The following is a 19,401-nucleotide window of genomic DNA, read 5'->3' on the forward strand; positions in this document are numbered from 1 at the left end:
CTTTTGTGCGCAAATTGTGCGCTAAAGCAGTGCAAACTTTTTAGGGGCAGCAGCTTTGCATCTTTTGCATGCTTTTGGGAGGCGCTCAGGTATAGAGACTCTCTATAAGCATCAATTTGTCCACTCTCTGAAGGCAGGCAGATAATAGCAGTCAAAGATCTAACTGAAGTTGGAATTTGGAACTTGGTTGAACTTTGAAGCTCTATTGTACCTAATCAACCACCAATAAAGGCATACTCAACCAGACGTTCTGCTAATAGAAATTCGAGGCCACAAATTTTTCTTTGCATGAGCATCCTGCTCCCCATCTTCTCTCTCTGCACTCATATATCCTATGGGATACAATGTGCTATTGGTCAGATGCGCACATCATTGCATCAGCTAGAGATTGAGACTGGTAGATTTAGGAGAGTACCAGCAAAAACCAGGAATGCCAATTGTGTCATATAGACAGAGTTACACCACATTGGTCACTGTCCGGTATATTATGAGATACGAGGCCGCTTTCACTGTCTATTCAGAGAGGGCTTTGCAGAGCCCACTTCTGGGAGAGGTATATTAGTGGACAAAGCCACTGAGCTCGGGAGAGCTAGAAGCCCATGTCTACAGGGGCGACCACGACATCAACGGAGGCTCCACCAGAGAATCAGGACTATTCTAGCACGACAACGGAGACGCCCAGTACGACTATTTACAGAGGCGTACATTGACGAAGCTCTTCAGCGACCGATGCAATACTTTCTCAGACAACACCCGATGCCAGGCATCCTCGGGCATGGATGATGATGATGATGATTTTCAGTCTGACGATTTTAGTCTTTTAGTCTTTTAGTTTTAGTCTTTCACTTTACTTCATTTTATTTTTGTACCTAGACATTGGATTAGATCCACTAGGATTGTATCAGTTTGGTCTCATAGGTCATTTTGGCCTTTTGAAGACGTTTAATATAACATTTCATTTCTGCCTCACTCTCAGGTTCAATTCAGTTTATGTCAGTTGTGCAGGATTGATTAAGGTTAATACTAGTTCCAAAAGTTATGGCAGCTCACTTAAGTGAAAATAAAGAGACATGGCAGCTCTCACTTAAGTGGAAATACAGCTCAATAAAAACTTGCCTGTCAAATCAGCAAGGGGAAGCACAGGACCAACTTGGGGGTGATGAACTGATTTAGGACTAATAATGCAGAATTTGCAGGTTTGGTGCAAGGACCAATTCATCTCTCTCATACTTTTAAGTCATGGCAGTCATTGCAATGCTCTCCCACACTCTAGTCTACGTAATATGTTCTTCTTAAAGCTGCAAATACACGTGAAACCCGATTTCCCATTAGCACTCCCCATCCAACCGTATGTGCGTTTTGTCTGTCATATACGGTGCATGAAAAATGATTTGGCGCTTCCCTTTGTTGTGAAAACCAGTAAAACACAGTATAACACTACAGAAAATTCATAATTTTCTCCACGATTGCTTATCAATTAGTGGCTGACTTTCAAATACATTATTAGGGGTTGCAGATACGAGCCAAGGAGGGTTATGGGGAGGTGTCATGCCCACCCCAGATCTCTTTCGGAAGAGATGTAACAGTTGCCAAGTGACACTGTGCTCGCAAGTCTCTGCGGGGCTTGCCTGGACCTTTTGGTGCATTTCCAAATCATTTTGTGATTTGGCGGCTCTTTTTTGTAGTAATCTTCCTAAGTGAAGAATAACTAGATACCAAAAGAAGCACCAAGTTTTTGGTGCCAATCTGATTTGAGACTCTCCGTGCAAGGGTACTCGAGCTCCTTTTCTCTTTACATGTGAATGGTCACAAGTTGAAATTCATGGGAGCTTATTTGTTGCAAGGATTCACTAGACTACAGTATTTGGCTCCATTTGGAGTTCTACTGCACTATGCTGGCCCATTTGTACCAAAGCCCTGAAGACTACAGTATTTGGCTCCATTTGAAGTTCTACTGCACTTTGGTGGCCCATTTGTACCAAAACCCTAAGCCCAGATGTTGCTTAGAAACAGCACAAGCAGTAAACTGTCCTTTGAGATAGTGGCATGAATGTACACCATTTTACACCAATACGAGACAGCAGGCTTGAGCTAACTAGACATGTATATCATTATTGTACACCCGACGCATATAGTCTTGCACTTTGAGCCCCTAGTTATAAAGCTCCATCCTCATCCAAACTATTCTCCCACAGCTGTTCTACACTCCAGACGGCCACCCTTTTGAATTTAGTTTTGTTCATTACACTTTATGGATACCAGAGAGCATATAACATTGTACTTTTAATTCGTCAGTCTAAAAGCTGTTACTAAAAGCTTTCTTCTCTTCCTGGATACACTTAAGGACAATGATGAAGCCAAAAGTGAAGAATACTGTACACTCGTATACAAGACCTCCTAGGTGAAAATGAAGTTCCAAAAGAAAATCTGAAATCAAAGACCTTTCCAATGGACAAATGCATCCAGCTTAAGAATTGGGCCAACATCACAGATGATAGATGAGAAATGTTCAGCCAAACAAAGGTTTCCACGGGCTCGCAAGAGTGGTGACAAAATTAAAGGTAGATACCACAAACTATGGTACACTTAAAGCAAGACCTGAATTTTCAGTTAGTACAGCAATAACAGATGCAGCACTGCTGTCAGAGTAAAGTCCGTACCAAAGCTTCATCTGATAGACTTTCCTTTTGAGGATAGAAAAGATAAGCATGTGCTTCCTTATCTGCTCTTCCAACTCTCCCCCGTAGCTGCAGATTCACCAAAACCACAATACAACTGTAAACAACAGAAATATTCCCCACTTCAGCATTTTTTCCTATAAACAAGTGTAAAGATCTGCTATGCTTCACATGAAAGCAATTTGCTGGCTGGGCACTGCATCTTTTACAAACGAGAGAACACATGTTAAAATAAACAGTCAGATTGATCCATATACAAGGTGGAGACTCTAGGTGTTTTCTTGATTGCATGTTAGGTTTGATGGCCTTACATGCAGAAACCCAAATTCAGCAGAAATCACATGGATTGCAAGCAGTTTTGGTCAGATGGTTGCTCATAGGTGTGAATGTATCAAAGGTTCAAGCCAAGGACAACTGAATCAAAATCCACGTAGGGATTGATGCAGATTATGTTCACAGAGCAAATAAAGGGCTTTATTGGACCAAGGCATACGAAATAACACAAATTTCTCTTTGGGACAGGTATTATTGACAAAAGATAAATTAATGGTGGAAAAAACACAGAAATGAAGGTGAAGACCAGGATAAGATAGATTCAGCTTGGTCTTTAAGAAGACTACTCCATTAATAAAAAGATAAGTTTTGGAAAGATTGAGACTACTGGTTTGTACAAATGGAAAAGTTGCATGGTTTTAACTATGTAAGGACTATTCGAGAAAGGTACAAATCAAAGTTGGATTAAAAACATCTATTGCAGAAAGCAACCGGTGCTAGCGATAGTAATATCAAGTACTGAGTTACTTGGCTTGACAGGTTCAGAGAAAGATCTACTAGACTATTGGATGTGAAGTAGGTGGTAAGTCACTTGAATCCCAGGTAGATTGGATGGGGGATAAAAAGATATCGTCTTTGAGAAACTCAGATATGAAGAGTTTTCTTTGTAGAGCTCAGATCATGTGTTCAATTGTTGAGTCTGGTGCAGTGCCTGCTGCATAGAGGAGAGCCACTCCACTCTCTTGCCTATAGATAAGCAGGATTGTGAATAAAAGTCTTATGGTTATGTCTTTTTAACATAGTCATAGAGTTCCGAGACTCACAGTATTCTACTTCGGGACTTCTATGGGAAGAATAGCAACAGCATTCTATCTTGAGATAGCTCACCAGCACCATGATGATGCTTCTAGTGCATTAGAGACGGGTAAACACAGCATGGAGTGATGACTAGATGGATCCAATGCGGGTCTAGCATGACATCCGAAGTCAAGTGCTGACCAAGATATGAATAATGTAAAATATCATTTGAAATCCAGCACAGACTAAGATGTGAATGTTCAATGTGACATACCAGTTGATGTATGCTCTATGGTGGTACTGTCATGTGTATAGTGTCTTGTGGAGATGATAATGAGCATGTCTACATGAAGTTAATCTACTCATGTGTCACCCGATAAATGACGTGTTTGAGAAAGGACATGCAATGGCAAAGAAATCTCCGCAAAATTCCGAATAAACCACTGATAGTAAGAACGCAAGCCCAAGAAGCTCTTCACATCATATTTCACAAAGTTGCCAATTGCAAATAGCCTCAACTTTAGCCGGATCCATAATCTGTGTCCCCGCAACACTCTGAACACTCATATCAGATACTCTCCATGATCTCCTTCATACTTGGAGAATCTTCAAAGACTATGTCTGCAAACTGCTAGACTCGAAAAATCCTTTCCATCATCTTATTAAACATTGCAAGAGCATTAGTGAGCCCAAATGGCATCACCAAAGACTTACACAATTTGAAGGACGTCCTAAACGCATTCTTGTATGCATCTCCAAGAGCGATCCTAATCTGATGGTATCCACTGATCGATTCTACTAAAGCAAGCACAACCCTGTAATCAAGTATATCATCAATCCTTGCTATCGGAAACCTGTCCTTCATGTGATTTCATTAGGAGCTCTAGAATTGATGCGGATCCTTCAGGGTCTGTCTTTCTTATGCACAAGTAGCACTAGTGAAGAACTTCGTTGGATCAAGCCCTTTTCCAATAATATGTTGGCTTGGCTCTTGATTTCTTCCTAAAAGACTCCCTGATATCAAAACCGATGGTGTGATCTTCAGGCTCCTCTCGCCAGGTAGACCTTCTAAGAAACAATCTCCATGAGACTTGAGAAAGTTAAAGACACTCCAACTCTTAACTCTCACATAAGCCATTCCATTAGGGACTCATTCTCCCTTAAGTTTTACATCTAGATCCTTGCCCTTCCTATGCTTCATATATAGGCAAGACCTCAACCTGCCCGACCCAGCCCTATACCTCCACAACCTTGGAAAAGGGAGGAAAAATAGGAGAGGGCACCAGATGCCACGGGGAAAACATAGGAGGAACTGGGATAAAATATCTTACACCTCCCAGAGCCTATCTAGCCATGGAACAAAGCCAAAACTCGAGCTAAACATGGCTAAACACAACCCGAAATGAGAAACTTACCTCACACTAGCTGGGCACAGCCACAAAACAACCCTCACTCCCTAACACCTGTCCCTAGGAGAAACTGGGCCCAGCTGAGCGAATCCACAGTGATGCTTGAACTAACAGAATGGACCATAAAATCTAGCTGAAGCTTATAGTACTTTCCAATTCGCATGGTCTTGGAATCTTTGGGTATCTTCAGATAGACCCATTGTCCCACATCTTTAGTCCTTGGAGATCTCCTTTGATTAGCATAAGTAGTATGGACCAATTTTCTTTGTGATCAAAAAAGGACCACAAAATCTAGTTAAAGCTTATAGTGCTTTCCAGTTCGCATGGTTTTGAAATCTTTGGCTATCTTCAGATAGACCCACTGTCCCACATCTAGAATCCTTGGAGATTTCCTTTGGTTAGCATAAGTAGTAACTCGATCACGAGCTGTCCTTAGCCAATTTGAGCATTTCTTGCATATCATACAAGAAATCACGAGCTTGGCGATCTTTGAATTTCTCTAAGCCAATAGCAATAGGAGATTTAGGCTTGAACCAATACCTCAGCATGAATGGGCTAAATCCAGTAGCAGAATGCTTGCTACTATTATAGGAAAACTCTAATTGTGGAAAGTACCTTTCCCAATCAGATTGCCTGAGATAGAGACATAAGCCATCAACATGTCTTCCCGCGTCTGATTTACCCTCTCATTTTGTCTCTTGGACTCGGGAGGATTTCCAATGGATATAGCAAGCCAGCTACCCTAAGGGGCTCTACCTTGACTTACACTAAGTGCATCTCTTCACATAGCTCTCTATGTAAGAGATGCCTTGTTGACCTGACATTGAGTGCATCTCTACCTTGTTGACATGACACTATGTGCATCTCTTCACACAGCTCTATATATAAGAGTGCATCCTTGGCTAATAGAAATATCGTTTGGCCAATACTAAAGTCCTTTGGATGCCTAGGTGCCTAGCGCTAGGGACATCATGACACTCGAACAAAATCCTTTGTGGAACCTCATCGATTTTTGACACGTAGACTTTTCCATTTCTAAACAATACTCCCCCTCTAATGGAATATTGTCTCTACCTCATCACTCCAGCACGACTCACTTGGGTCTCTGGATCTCCGTCCTACCTTGACCTCGTTCCATATCTTGCCAAAACGGCTATTGGAACGACACGGCCCTCAGAGTGAGAGATAGAAATCCGTCGAGATTTCAGCCATAGAAAAAGCATTGACCTCAGGAATCCGGCCACATGCGTTAACAACTCGACTGCTAGATCCTTTCCTACACGGAATCTCAAAGTCAAACTCTTGCATAAGTTCAACCCATTTGGCCTTCCCGCCTCTAGGATCACCCTAATCACAAACATAGCGCAAAGTGTGATGCTCTGTTGTACAAATGTCTGTGTTTTACGTTGCTAACCGCACGCCATTCGGATTTTTGCAAATCACGCTGGCAACTTCTAGCGCTTGCGTTTGGGCCAACATGCTTTTAGACTTGAAGCTTTTCATGTATACTGCTTTTGGAAGGCCCAGGACCTATAGATTCATTGCCAAGGTCTCGGTCTCAGGCAAATTAGCTTGGGAGCGCTGTTGGGAAGAGGATCCTAGGACATTGTATTTTGTGAAGCATAAATGATAAAGAAATACCGAAAGGGGCACCAGTCTTTGGGGCCAATCTCTCTGAGCGCGAAACTTCGGTGTGTCGTGTCGTCTCTCTCTCAGTTTTGTTCAATTCTATCAGTTTTCTCACGTTTTGTGGTAGATTCTCGGCTTGAAGTGTCCAAGTCTATTACAACACACCCCTTCCAAATTCTCTTGAGCCATGCCCATCTACGAGTACCTCCTGTATTACTGAGATGGTAAAGTCGGCTCTTGACAGGATGAGAACCAAGATGGCATATGATCATGATAGTCTAATAGAAAAGCACTTTATACATGCTAGAGATATGCTACCAGAGGTTCTTGCAGTTCTTTTCAATCGTGTCATGTGTGGAGGTCTACTCAAGACTTGGAGACTATCTACTATTGTGCCTATTTTGAAGACAGGTGATCGTGCGGAGCCTAAAAACTAACCGTATTTTTTTTATTAAGACACACATTAGCATGATTGTATGCATCTATCCTTGAGCAGCAGTTGAGCGGATAGCAGAGAGTGAGGGCGTGCAGTAAGCAGGTAGGCCAGTTTCAGAAGAGGCTTCTCCACTCTTCACCATATTCTCACACTCAGAGCCATCATCAAGGAGGGTAGGGCACATGGGAGACGGATTTATTGTAGCTTTGTGGATTTCCGCAAAGCATTTGGCATGGTGCCTAGAGCCACATTGATGCACAGACTACAGGAGATGGCAGTGCCCATTGAGTTAATTTGGGGGATCATGGCTCTATGTAGGTCACTAGTGGGACATGTACGCACTCCAAAGGGGATATTTGATTTAATTCACTACACTATTGGAGTGAAACAAGGTTGTCCATTGTCTCCTACTGTATTTGGTATGTATATAGATGAGGTTTCTGATTACATTGACGGAGAGGGTGACAGAGGTGCCCAGCTGGCAGAGACATGAATTCTATCACTAGCGTGTGACTACTATCTATCCTTTTTGTTGACTTCTTTCTTATTATTTATTTACTTTCACTTTTTGGAAACACCCCTCGGGAAATCTAACTGCCTTGCATTGCATAGCTAGTGTGGAACTGTTCAGAGGGAGTCCAGGCCTGAGGGCAAGAGAGCACTAAGGTTGGACAAGGACTATGGTTAGCCAAAGTGGAATCCTTTGCTACAGAGGCTACATTTCAGTTCTGGTTGTGGTTGCAGTGTACAAAGGGGGTCAGATGACCTAGAAAGATACAATGGCAGCATCTCCTAAAATTTAGGGAACTGCTATTTTGGGACCTGAAAATGTGTTCGCGTCAGTACCTTCGGTATCACTAGGGGAACATTTTACAACTCTGCCGCTAAGTCAACTAGGCAACCGGTCAGGAGATCCCGAAACGGGAAATGGCTTGTATATGTGCCAAGTGGCACATTCTTGTGCAGTTTCCTCATGCAAGAGAAGGGGGTGCTGATTTTAGAGAGGAGAAGGCTCATTTTCATGTTGTCACAGGTTGAGAGTTTCAATGGTGCTTCCTTTCCCTCTTATGTACAGTGCGGTGCAAGGAGTGATGCCCTGCACGCTACGCACTACTCTCTCTCTCCCCTATGGTAGTATGTTATGCCCCACTAGTGGGCTTTTCATTTGACCAATGTACAATTATGTGGGTTCATGCGCGATTGCCGAGGCAAGAGCCTCTTGCACAGGTACTGGATACGCTAGTGGCTAATCCCCCGCAAGTACAGGTGAATTCGGAGAGGTTTCACGCCAGAAATCTCATCCGAATCAAAGGGCAAGTAGCCCTACAGGTGCGGGAGCTCGAGGGCTTGCTACAGATGCGACTGGCACACAAAACGGAGCCCGAAACAGTGAATTACAGCCTGCTGTGTATTTTTGCAGGTTTAGGGTTTTGGCCCTAAACGGACCCTAATACCCCTAGGAGGTTCGGGGACGCGAGGGGACCGCTGTACAGATGATCTGGCACATTTTCGGGGCTGAAAACAGAGAATTCAACGTGCTGCAGATTCTCGCCAGGTTTTGCAAAGTGCCCGTATGCGTCGGGAAAGTCATTCAATGCGTGGGAATACTGACTGTGAAGGGTCCTAGTACAGTTATGCTGCCGAAATCCGGCCCGAACAGTTGAAATTCAGCCAAGCTTGTGCGGGGCAGCTTCTAGGGAACCACAGCGTTTATTCCCTCTTTTAAACGATAAAGAAATACCGAAAGGGGCGCTTAAGTTAGGGGCCAATCTGGTGTCGGTCTTCTCATACAGGTGCATTCTAATAGCCTGTATCCCTTTCCCCTTTGTTGTCTTGAAAGTACAGGTAAAGTGGGCGACAAATTAAATGGGTGAAAGCAAATAAGGTTTAAGTCTAAGGTCTACCGCCCTTTTTGAAAGTACACGCCAGTTTCATGGTTCCATCGACGGGATTAAATCACTTTTTCCCATAGAAGTGAGCCTTGGTCACTTTGGGCTTGAAGACACAGGGGATCATAGACAAGACACAGGAAATTGCAATTATGGCTGACTGGCCAGATGATGTGACTGAAGAGGTTTCCTCCTCACAGGGTCAACAGACACATGAAGTGGGTGAGTCCTCAAGACCACCTCAGAAGGATGATGATATATTCAGGACCCACTTGGCTACTGCTGTGGCTATGTTCACACAAGTAATGCAAAACCCGAGGTTTTTAGCCTTTCTGCAACCTCCTCTTCCGTCTCAGCAAGTTGGGTCACTGGATCATATTCAAAAGCCTGTTAAGGCTCGAACACAGGTGATTCATACTGCAGAGTCAATGGAAACACCTGTACACTTGACGGAGAACAATCAGTCTGTCACCAGCGTGTGACTACTATCTATCCTTTTTGTTGATTTCTTTCTTATTATCTATTGACTTTCACTTTTTGGAAACACCCCTCGGGAAATCTAGCTGCCCTGCATTGCATAGCTAGTGTGGAACTGTCCAGACGGAGTCCAGGCCTGAGGGCAAGAGAGCACTAAGGTTGGACAAGGACTATGGTTAGCCAAATTGGGGTCATTGACTAGCCAAAGTCGAATCCTTTGCTACAGAGGCTACATTTCAGTTCTGGGTGTGGCTGCAGTGTACAAAGACGGTCGGATGACATAGAGAGATACAATGGCAGCATCTCCTAAAATTTAGGGAACTGCTATTTTGGGACTTGAAAATGTGTTTGCGCCATTACCTCCGGAATGACAAGGAGAACATTTTCTTACTCTGCCGTAAAGTCAACTGGGCCACCGGTTGGGAGATTTTTAGGCGGCAACCCTGAAACGGGAAAATGCTTATAAATGTGCCAAGTGGCACCTTCTGGTGCACTTTCCTCATGCAAGAGAAGGGGGCGCTGATTTTAGAGAGGAGAAGGGCTCATTTTCAGTCTGTCACAGGTTAAGAGCTATGGAGTGCTTGCTTTCCCTCCTTGTACAGTGCGGTGCCAGGAGTGATGCCTTGCACCCTACGCACTGCCCTCTCTCTCCGCTATGGCAGTATGTTATGCCCCTCTAGTGGGCTTTTCATTTGACCAATGTACAGTTGTGTGGGTTCATACGCGATTGCCGAGGCAAGAGCCTCTTGCACAGGTACTGGATTAGCTAGCGGCTAATCCCTTTCAGGTACAGGTGAATTCCGAGAGGTTTCACGCCAGAAATCTCGTCCACTTCAAAGGGCAAGTAGCCCTACAGGTGCGGGAGCTTGAGGATTTGCTACGGATGCGACCGGCACGCGAAACGGAGCCCGAAACAGTAAATTACAGCCTGCTGTGTATTTTTGCAGGTTTAGGGTTTTGGCCCTAAACGGACCCTAATACCCCTAGGAGGTTCGGGGACGCGAGGGGACCGCTGTACAGATGATCTGGCGCATTTTCGGGGCTGAAAACAGAGAATTCAGCGTGCTGCAGATTCTCGCCAGGTTTTGCAAAGTGCCCGTATGCGTCGGGAAAGTCATTCAATGCGTGGGAATACTGACTGTGAAGGGTCCTAGTACAGTTATGCTGCCGAAATCGGGCCGGAACAGTTGAAATTCAGCCAAGTGTGTGCGGGGCAGCTTGTAGGGAACTACAGCGTTTATTCCCTCTGTTGAACAATAAAGAAATACCGAAAGGGGCGCCTAAGTTAGGGGCCAATCTGGTGTCGGTCTACTCATAGAGGTGCAATCTAGCAGCCTGTATCCCTCTCCCCTTTGTTGTGTCTTGAAAGTACAGGTAAAGTGGACGATAAATTAAATGGGTGAAAGCAAATAAGATTTAAGTTTAAAGTCTACCGCCCTTTTTGAAAGTACAGGCCGGTTTCATGGTTCCATCGACGGGATTAAATCACTTTTTCCCATAGAAGTGAGCCTTGGTCAATTTGGGCTTGAAGACACAGGGGATCATAGACCAGACACAGGGAATTGTAACTATGGCTGACAGACTAGATGATGTGACTGAAGAGGTTTCCTCTTCACAGGGTCAACAGACACATGAAGTGGGTGAGTCCTCAAGACCACCACAGACTGATGATGATATATTCAGGACCCAGTTGGCTACTACTGTGGCTATGTTCACACAAGTAATGCAGAAACCGAGGTTTTTAGCCTTTCTGCAACCTCCTCTTCCGTCTCAACAAGTTGGGTCACTGGATCGTATTCAGAAGTCTGTTAAGGCTCAAGCACAGGTGATTCAGTCACTGGATCGTATTCAAAAGTCTGTTAAGGCTCAAGCACAGGTGATTCAGTCACTGGATCGTATTCAGAAGTCTGTTATGGCTCAAGCACAGGTGATTCACACTGCATAGTCAATGGAAACACCTGTACACTTGACGGAGAACATGCAGTCTCCACAACCTGTGCCTAAGGTGCAAGAACAGGTGGCTGAGATGCCAGTCTTTCAAGTTGTACCAATTCAGCCAGCCACTTTTCAGCAGCCTATAGCTGGTTCTAATGGGAAGGGAAGCAACCTACAGGCTATGCAACAAGTCTTCCCACCACCTTCAGTACACCCTGGCTATTTTGGAGGTGGATTGGTATTCCAGAGCATGACTGGTCATGCACCTGGAAATCAGTTTTACATGCCAGGAACAGTGTTTGGGGGTGCTCAAACGATGATGCCTAACCCCATGTATGGTGTCACGGGCATGCTACCAGGGTTCCAAAGCACTCGGGGCCAATTTGGGACGCCACATGCAAATTTTGGTATGGCTGGAATTACAAATCAACAGCCAAATATGGCATTTCCTGGTCAACTTAATTGCAATCAGGGAACACAAATGAACCCTAGCAGTGTTCCCATGTTTCAGTCACTTCCATATGACAACTTAACGCCGCTGGAGAGGCCAACTCCGTACAAAGAAGGTGGCAAAGGTGTGACTTTCACGACCTTTACAGGGTTTGATGACAGGAAGAAGGCTCTCTCATTCCTCCAGCAGTTTGACAAGGCTCATGCAGGGGGAAACTTTACAGAGGCTTCAAAGGTCCGCAAGGCAGCCACTTTCTTGACAAGGAATGCGGGACAATGGTGGACAACTTTATTGCTTCAAGGGCAAGCTCCGTCCACATGGATTTACTTCAAGCAGATTTTTGCAATAGCATGGTTATCTGATGACTTTGAAGCAGATGTCATGACAGAATGGCACCTGCTTAATGCTGCTTCTTGCAAGAATCTGGATGATTACAATCGGAAGTTTTGGAAAGCTCTACTTCCAGTAACTTCCTATAGGTTTGTGCCATTGACAGAACAGATTGAAAAATATTGTTGTGGCCTACCCAAAGGATTGAGAAAGTACTGCACAAAGACCAAAGTCGCTACTTTGACGCAGCTCATCGAGGTAGCAAACACTCGCAATGGTTTGCTCAAGGTAGAAGACTATGAATTCAATACTGGCGTCAAGGAAGGATCAGCAAAGAAAAATTCAACGAAGAAGTATGTTCTCAAGGAGGCTCCGAAAGGGACTCAGGAGCCAGCCAACGCAGGGAAAGACAAAGCTATGGATGAATCAGAAAAGGGACCAGCGAAGAAATGGAAAAGACGTTTTCCTCGCACGTCTGAAGAGCAAAAGGTCCTGAGGTCAGAGAACAAATGCTTCATCTGTGAGCAGCCTGGCCACATTGCTTACAATTGTCCTACAAAGAAACGGCCAGCTAATTCTGAAGACAAGGAAGACAAGAAAGGAAAGAAGCCCATGGCTGGTCTAGTGTCAGATATGGTGGGCGATAAGCCAAATTCAGATGCAAGTGAGCTTTGCAGAGCATGGAGAAAGGTCAGGGATCAAACAGTGCTTATCTTCTTTGATCCAGGTGCCAAAGCCAACTTCATTTCCCCAGAATTGGCTTCAAAGTTGGGAATCATACCTGAAGAGATGGGGTATACAGCAGAGGCAGGTTTGGCATGTCCTGGCCATACAGAGGCTGTGACACCCATCATTGGAAAGTTGCGTCTACATATCCAGTCCTATGTAGATGTTGAAGAATTTTACATCATGCCACTGGACGGATGTGATGTGTTGTTAGGTATTCCTGGGTTGTTTCGTGTACAGGGAATCATGGATGCCTACAACAAAAAGATCACTGTACAGAGCACGGGAAAGACTCACATTCTGGATGTAAAGCTTAAAGAGGAGTCCATTCCCACTGTATCAGCTTCTGCTATTACTTCTGTAATGAAAAAGCATCTTTCTGCGTACTTGGTTTTTGAACGTGAAGTGTCAGATTGTGATGAATCAAATTTATCTGTGCTAGATAAAGAAAGGTCAATGTTTTTACAACAGTATAGTGACTGTTTTCCGATTCATTACCGTCTCAATTACTGCCAGAGAGACCCGAGGACCATGCGATAGATTTGGTGCCAGGAGTGATGCCCTACACGCTACGCACTGCCCTCTCTCTCCTCTATGGCAGTATGTTATGCCCCTCTAGTGGGCTTTTCATTTGACCAATGTACAGTTGTGTGGGTTCATGCGCGATTGCCGAGGCAAGAGCCTCTTGCACAGGTACTGGATTAGCTAGCGGCTAATCCCCCGCAGGTACAGGTGAATTCGGAGAGGTTTCACACCAGAAATCTCGTCCGATTCAATGGGCAAGTAGCCCTACAGGTGCGGGAGCTCGAGGACTTGCTACGGATGCGACCGGCACGCGAAACGAAGCCCGAAACAGTAAATTACAGCCTGCTGTGTATTTTTGCAGGTTTAGGGTTTTGGCCCTAAACGTTCCCTAATACCCCCAGGAGGTTCGGGGACGCAAGGGGACCGCTGTACAGGTGATTTGGCGCATTTTCGGGGCTGAAAACAGAGAATTCAGCGTGCTGCAGATTCTCGCCAGGTTTTGCAAAGTGCCCGTATGCGTCGAGAAAGTCAATCAATGCGTGGGAATACTTGACTGTGAAGGGTCCTAATACAGTTATGCTGCCGAAATCCGGCCCGAACAGTTGAAATTCAGCCAAGCTTGTGCGGGGCAGCTTGTAGGGAACCACAGCGTTTATTCCCTCTGTTGAACAATAAAGAAATACCGAAAGGGGCGCCTAAGTTAGGGGCCAATCTGGTGTCGGTCTACTCATACAAGTGCAATCTAGCAACCTGTATCCCTCTCCCCTTTGTTGTGTCTTGAAAGTACAGGTAAAGTGGACGACAAATTAAATGGGTGAAAGGAAATAAGGTTTAAGTTTAAAGTCTACCGCCCTTTTTGAAAGTACAAGCCGGTTTCACAGTCTTCACAACCTGTGCCTAAGGTGCAAGAACAGGTGGCTGAGATGCCAGTCTTTCAAGCTGTACCAATTAAGCCAGCCACTTTTCAGCAGCCTATAGCTGGTTCTAATGGGCAAGGAAACAACCTATAGGCTATGCAACAAGTCTTCCCACCACCTTCAGTACACCCTGGCTATTTTGGAGGCCAGAGCATGGCTCATCATGCACCTGGAAATCAGTTTTACACGCCAGAAACAGTGTTCGGGGGTGCTCAAACAATGATGCCTAACCCCATGTATGGTGTCACGGGCATGCTACCTGGGTTTCAAAGCACTCAGGGCCAATTTGGGATGCCACAGGCAAATTTTGGTATGGCTGGAATTACAAATCAGCAGCCAAATATGGCATTTCCAGGTCAACTTAATTGCGGTCAGGGAACACAGATAAACCCTAACAGTGTTCCCATGTTTCACTTCTATATGACAACTTAACGCCGCTGGAGAGGCCAACTCCATACAAAGAAGGTGGCAAAGGTGTGACTTTCACGACCTTTACAGGGTTTGATGACAGGAAGAAGGCTCTCTCATTCCTCCAACAGTTTGACAAGGCCTATGCAAGGGGAAACTTTACAGAGGCTTCAAAGGTCCGCAAGGCAGCCACTTTCTTGACAGGGAATGCGGGACAATGGTGGACAACTTTATTGCTTCAAGGGCAATCTCCGTCCACATGGATTTACTTCAAGCAGATTTTTGCAGCAGCATGGTTATCTGATGACTTTAAGGCAGATGTCATGACAGAATGGCACCAGCTTAATGCTGCCACTTGCAAGAATCTAGATGACTACGATTGGAAGTTCTGGATTGAGAGAGTACTGCACGAAGACCAAAGTCACTACTTTGACACAGCTCATGGAGGTAGCAAACATTGGCAATGGTTTGCTTAAGGGAGAAGATTGTGAATTCAATACTGGTGTCAAGGAAGAATCAGCCAAGAAAAATTCAGCAAAGAAGCACGTTCCCACTGAGGTTCCTAAAGGGACTCAGGAGCCAGCCAACGCAGGGAAAGGCAAAGCTACGGCTGAATCAAAAAAGGGACGAGCAAAGAAATGGAAAAGACGTTTTCCTCGCAAGTCGGAAGAGCAAAAGAAGGTCCTGAGGTCAGAGAACAAATGCTTTATCTGTGACAGCCTGGCCACATTGCTTATAATTGTCCTCAAAAGAAAAGGCCAGCTGATTCTGAAGACAAGGAAGACACGAAAGGAAAGAAGCCCATGGCTGGTCTAGTGCCAGATATGATGGGCGACAAGCCAAATTCAGATGCAAGTGAGCTTTGCAGAGCATGGGGAAAGGTCAGGGATCAAACAGTTCTTATCTTCTTTGATCAAGGTGCCAAAGCCAACTTCATTTCCCCAGAATTAGCTTCAAAGTTGGGAATCGGACCTGAAGAGATGGGGTATACAGCAGAGGCAGGTTTGGCATGTCCTAGTCATATAGAGGCTGTGACACCCATCATCGGAAAGTTGCGCCTACATATCTAGTCCTATGTAGATGCGTGGAGAACTCATGACATGGCAGCAGCTCTAGGGACAGCACGCAAAACGCACTAACTTGATGACGTGGCAACCTATACAGACCTCCGCGTTTTACGCTGGATTGCTCGCATAGCAGGTGTACGGATTTATGTGTTTTCATCTGCGCTTGCTTTCGGGCCAGATGCTTTCAAAACTTGAAGCTTTTCATGTAACTCCTTTTGAGAGACCAAGGGCCTTTAAATATGAGCCAAGGGCTCATTCTCTAGCACGCTTCAGTGTGGCGGTGCAGAGCTTGGAGTACCGGCATTGTATTGAGTTCAAGCAATATAAAGAAATATCGAAAGGGGCGCCAATGTTTGAGGCCAGTGCTCTCTCTTGGGGTGGAACTCGGCCACTCCCCATTTCGTGTGTTGTGCAACTCTTTCAATTTAGTGTTGTTTGAAGTGCTTAAAGTTGTTTGGTCTATTCTTTTTCGTTGGCATGTGGTGCACCGTGCCCGTCCCTGTGACATCACGACGCCCACAAATGAGGATAGAAGCCTCACACCATCAACGAAGACTACAGAAGAGGATTCGAGCCATACTATCTCGACATCTAGACTACAAATGAGGATGGATTCTCACCCATTCTATTACCCTCATATATTGGACACCCATTGTAGCAGCGGTCACACATATCCCACACAGTTGTAGCTAGTAGCACTTCTAGATTCATTTTAGTATCTCTTTTTTTTTGTACCCATACATGGTATCACATTCATCAGTTTGTAACGGATTGGTCTCATAGGTCATTTTGGCCTTTCAAAGACGTCGATGTATCATTTCATTTCATCATCATCTCTCTCTCTCTCTCTCTCTCTCTCTCTCTCTCTCTCTCTCTCTCTCTCTCTCTCTCTCTCTCTCTCTCGCCAGAACTTTCCGCACCCTCTCGCTTTTGGTGGCTATCAAGCATGGAGAAGCAGAATGACAAAGCTGACCCTTTGGAGGATGCCATTCAAGAATGCAAAGAAGAATTGGGCGAAACCATTAACAAGATCAACCGTAACCTCTTGGTGTACAATAAAGATACTCGAAGAACGCGTGTTGGTCCAAGACAGCAAGATAATCACATTGGAGGATCGTGTGACGGCCCAAGATGAAGAGATCGCGTCACTCAAGAAGGAGCTTGCCGAGGTCCGATCACGAAACACTTGAAGAGGGAGAGCTTAAACCCTCAGTAATCGAAGAACTTAACACGATTAAAGAGTAAATGCGGGCCATCAAAGAGGGGGAGGAACAGCACAAAGTAATGACTTCTGTTTGGGTGGATGTTATTACTTTTGGGCGTCCCTTGTACGTTTATAAGGACCCTTGGGCCCTGGGGCCACTCTTCCAAAGAGCATCTAGTCGCAGAGTCTCAAAGAGAGTTGGATCCTCAGGAGTTATACTTTGCAAAGAGCAATAATAAAGAAATACCAAAATGGGCGCCAATCTTTAGAGCAAGTGCGTCTTGGCTCAGAATTCCTCTCTCTCTCTCTCTCTCTCTCTCTCTCTCTCTCTCTCTCTCTCTCTCTCTCTCTCTCTCTCTCTCTCTCTCTCTCTCTGTTCAATGATTTTGCAGATTCTGTTCGTGTGTTGCTATTGATTTCTCGCTTGGAGTGTCCACGCTTGTAATGGTGGTAGATTCTTCTTCTACGGAGAATCCAATCTTTTTTGCAGCACGCATGGATTCTCGCGGAGAATCCGACACAAAAGACGCCCCTCTTCCCTATGGAAATGTCACAAAGTGATAATTTGGCATGCCCAACTGGACACAAACCATAAGAATTTAAGAAGTTGCGGCTGAGTGGCCTAAAAAGGGGTTAGGAATTATAAAATCCTAGCCCATCAACTTAAAGAACTTATATGGAGCACCGGCTGAGGGGCCTAAAGGCTAAAACCTAAATACCAAAAGCTTGACATCTAGGCTGAAATTCCATAAAACGCGCTGAGCTGCGACGTGGCATTGTTGTACAGATTTTCACGATTTGCATTGGCAGCTTTCGAGCAAGGCTTTTGGGTCAAAGCTTTTGGGAGTTTGTGCTTTTGGATCAAACGCTTTTGGGGATCTACTTTTGGACGTAAGTTTATAAGGACCCTTGGGGCCACTCTTCCGAAGAGCATTTGGACGCAGTGTCTCGGAGAGAGTTTCACCTCGGGCGTTGCACTTGAAGAGCAATAATAAAGAAATACAGAAAGGGGCGCCAGTCTTTGGGGCCAATGCGCCTTGGCTCAAAACTCCGTCGCGCCGTGTCGACTCTCTCCGAGATTCTAACGCAACACAATAGGAATTCACTTCAAAACAATTCACAGTTCACAATTGATTCGACACAGCCCGACGGAGTTCCGTGCCTAGAGATATTCGCCCCAGAGACTTTCGCCCCTTTCGGTATTTCTTTTTGTATTAATCTGTTGCACAAAGAACACCAAGTGGTTTGGTCTCACTCTCAGACTCTGCGTCCAGAGGCTCTGAGAAGTGGGAGCCCAAGCCACTAATTTATAAGTTTTACAAGGGATGCCAAAAACAGAGCCCCAAAAGTTGTTCCAAAAGCTGACCATTAAAAGCCTTCTCAAAAAAAAGCAATCCCAATAAAGCTCTCTCCCTCTCTCTTGTGATTTGCGTAAAATACAGCAAGTCAAAAAGCTGTCGTTGCTGCCTCCATGAAACGCGCCGTAAAAAGCGAAATTTCGTACAGCGTTCGTACACTACTGCCACATCAACCATTGCCAACGCGTTCTGCGGCGGGATTTCCGCGACCAACCTTCCACAGAGAGGGTGTGTGTGTGCTTTGCTCTGCTACCCAAATGGCTGCCACATCACTAATTTGTAACATACCCCCTCTTGAAAGCATTGTAATCGCCCTCGATTACGCCTGCAAAACAGATAGAAGCCATAAACTATCTTAGCAGACACTAACTGTAAGTACCGACGCACTAGGAACACATATCTAGCACATGTACCAATCGAAAGTCACATCACAGGACATCACACATGACAAATCACATTCGAAATTCATTGGAATCTCAGACCATGATTTATCGGCAACTATTTAGCGATCGCATCTAGATCCAATAGGGAACAGACACTAACTGTAAGTACCGACGCACTAGGAACACATATCTAGCACATGTACCAATCGAAAGTCACATCACAGGACATCACACATGACAAATCACATTCGAAATTCATTGGAATCTCACACCATGATTTATAGGCAACTATTTAGCGATCACATCTAGATCCAATAGGGACCTCGTAGATGCCCGATTGACTAATCCTTATTGCAACCATGTCTATCGAGATCATTCAGACAAAAATGCTGCAGTCATTTCGTCTTTCAATTCCTACACTTAAACAAGTCAAGAACAAATTAGTTTCATATTATCGGGAATTCTAGTTCATAAAGTCATCAGCAGAATACTGTCAGCTCACGCTATC

General features: G+C 44.8%; 1 protein-coding gene across 2 annotated transcripts in view; it reads right to left on the minus strand.

The window, feature by feature from the left end:
* Positions 1-19,401, minus strand: part of LOC147446037 (DEAD/DEAH box helicase) — a 55,146-nt gene that overhangs the window by 3,901 nt on the left and 31,844 nt on the right. For both annotated transcript variants that reach the window (XM_086525361.1, XM_086525362.1), the window contains exon 10: positions 2,661-2,747. In XM_086525361.1, coding sequence (XP_086381487.1) covers positions 2,661-2,747 — 87 coding nt within the window. The remainder of the gene's footprint in view (positions 1-2,660; positions 2,748-19,401) is intronic.

Source organism: Adiantum capillus-veneris, chromosome 12 (assembly GCF_014529385.1).
Source record: "Adiantum capillus-veneris isolate H3 chromosome 12, ASM1452938v2, whole genome shotgun sequence".
Taxonomy (NCBI): domain Eukaryota; kingdom Viridiplantae; phylum Streptophyta; class Polypodiopsida; order Polypodiales; family Pteridaceae; genus Adiantum; species Adiantum capillus-veneris.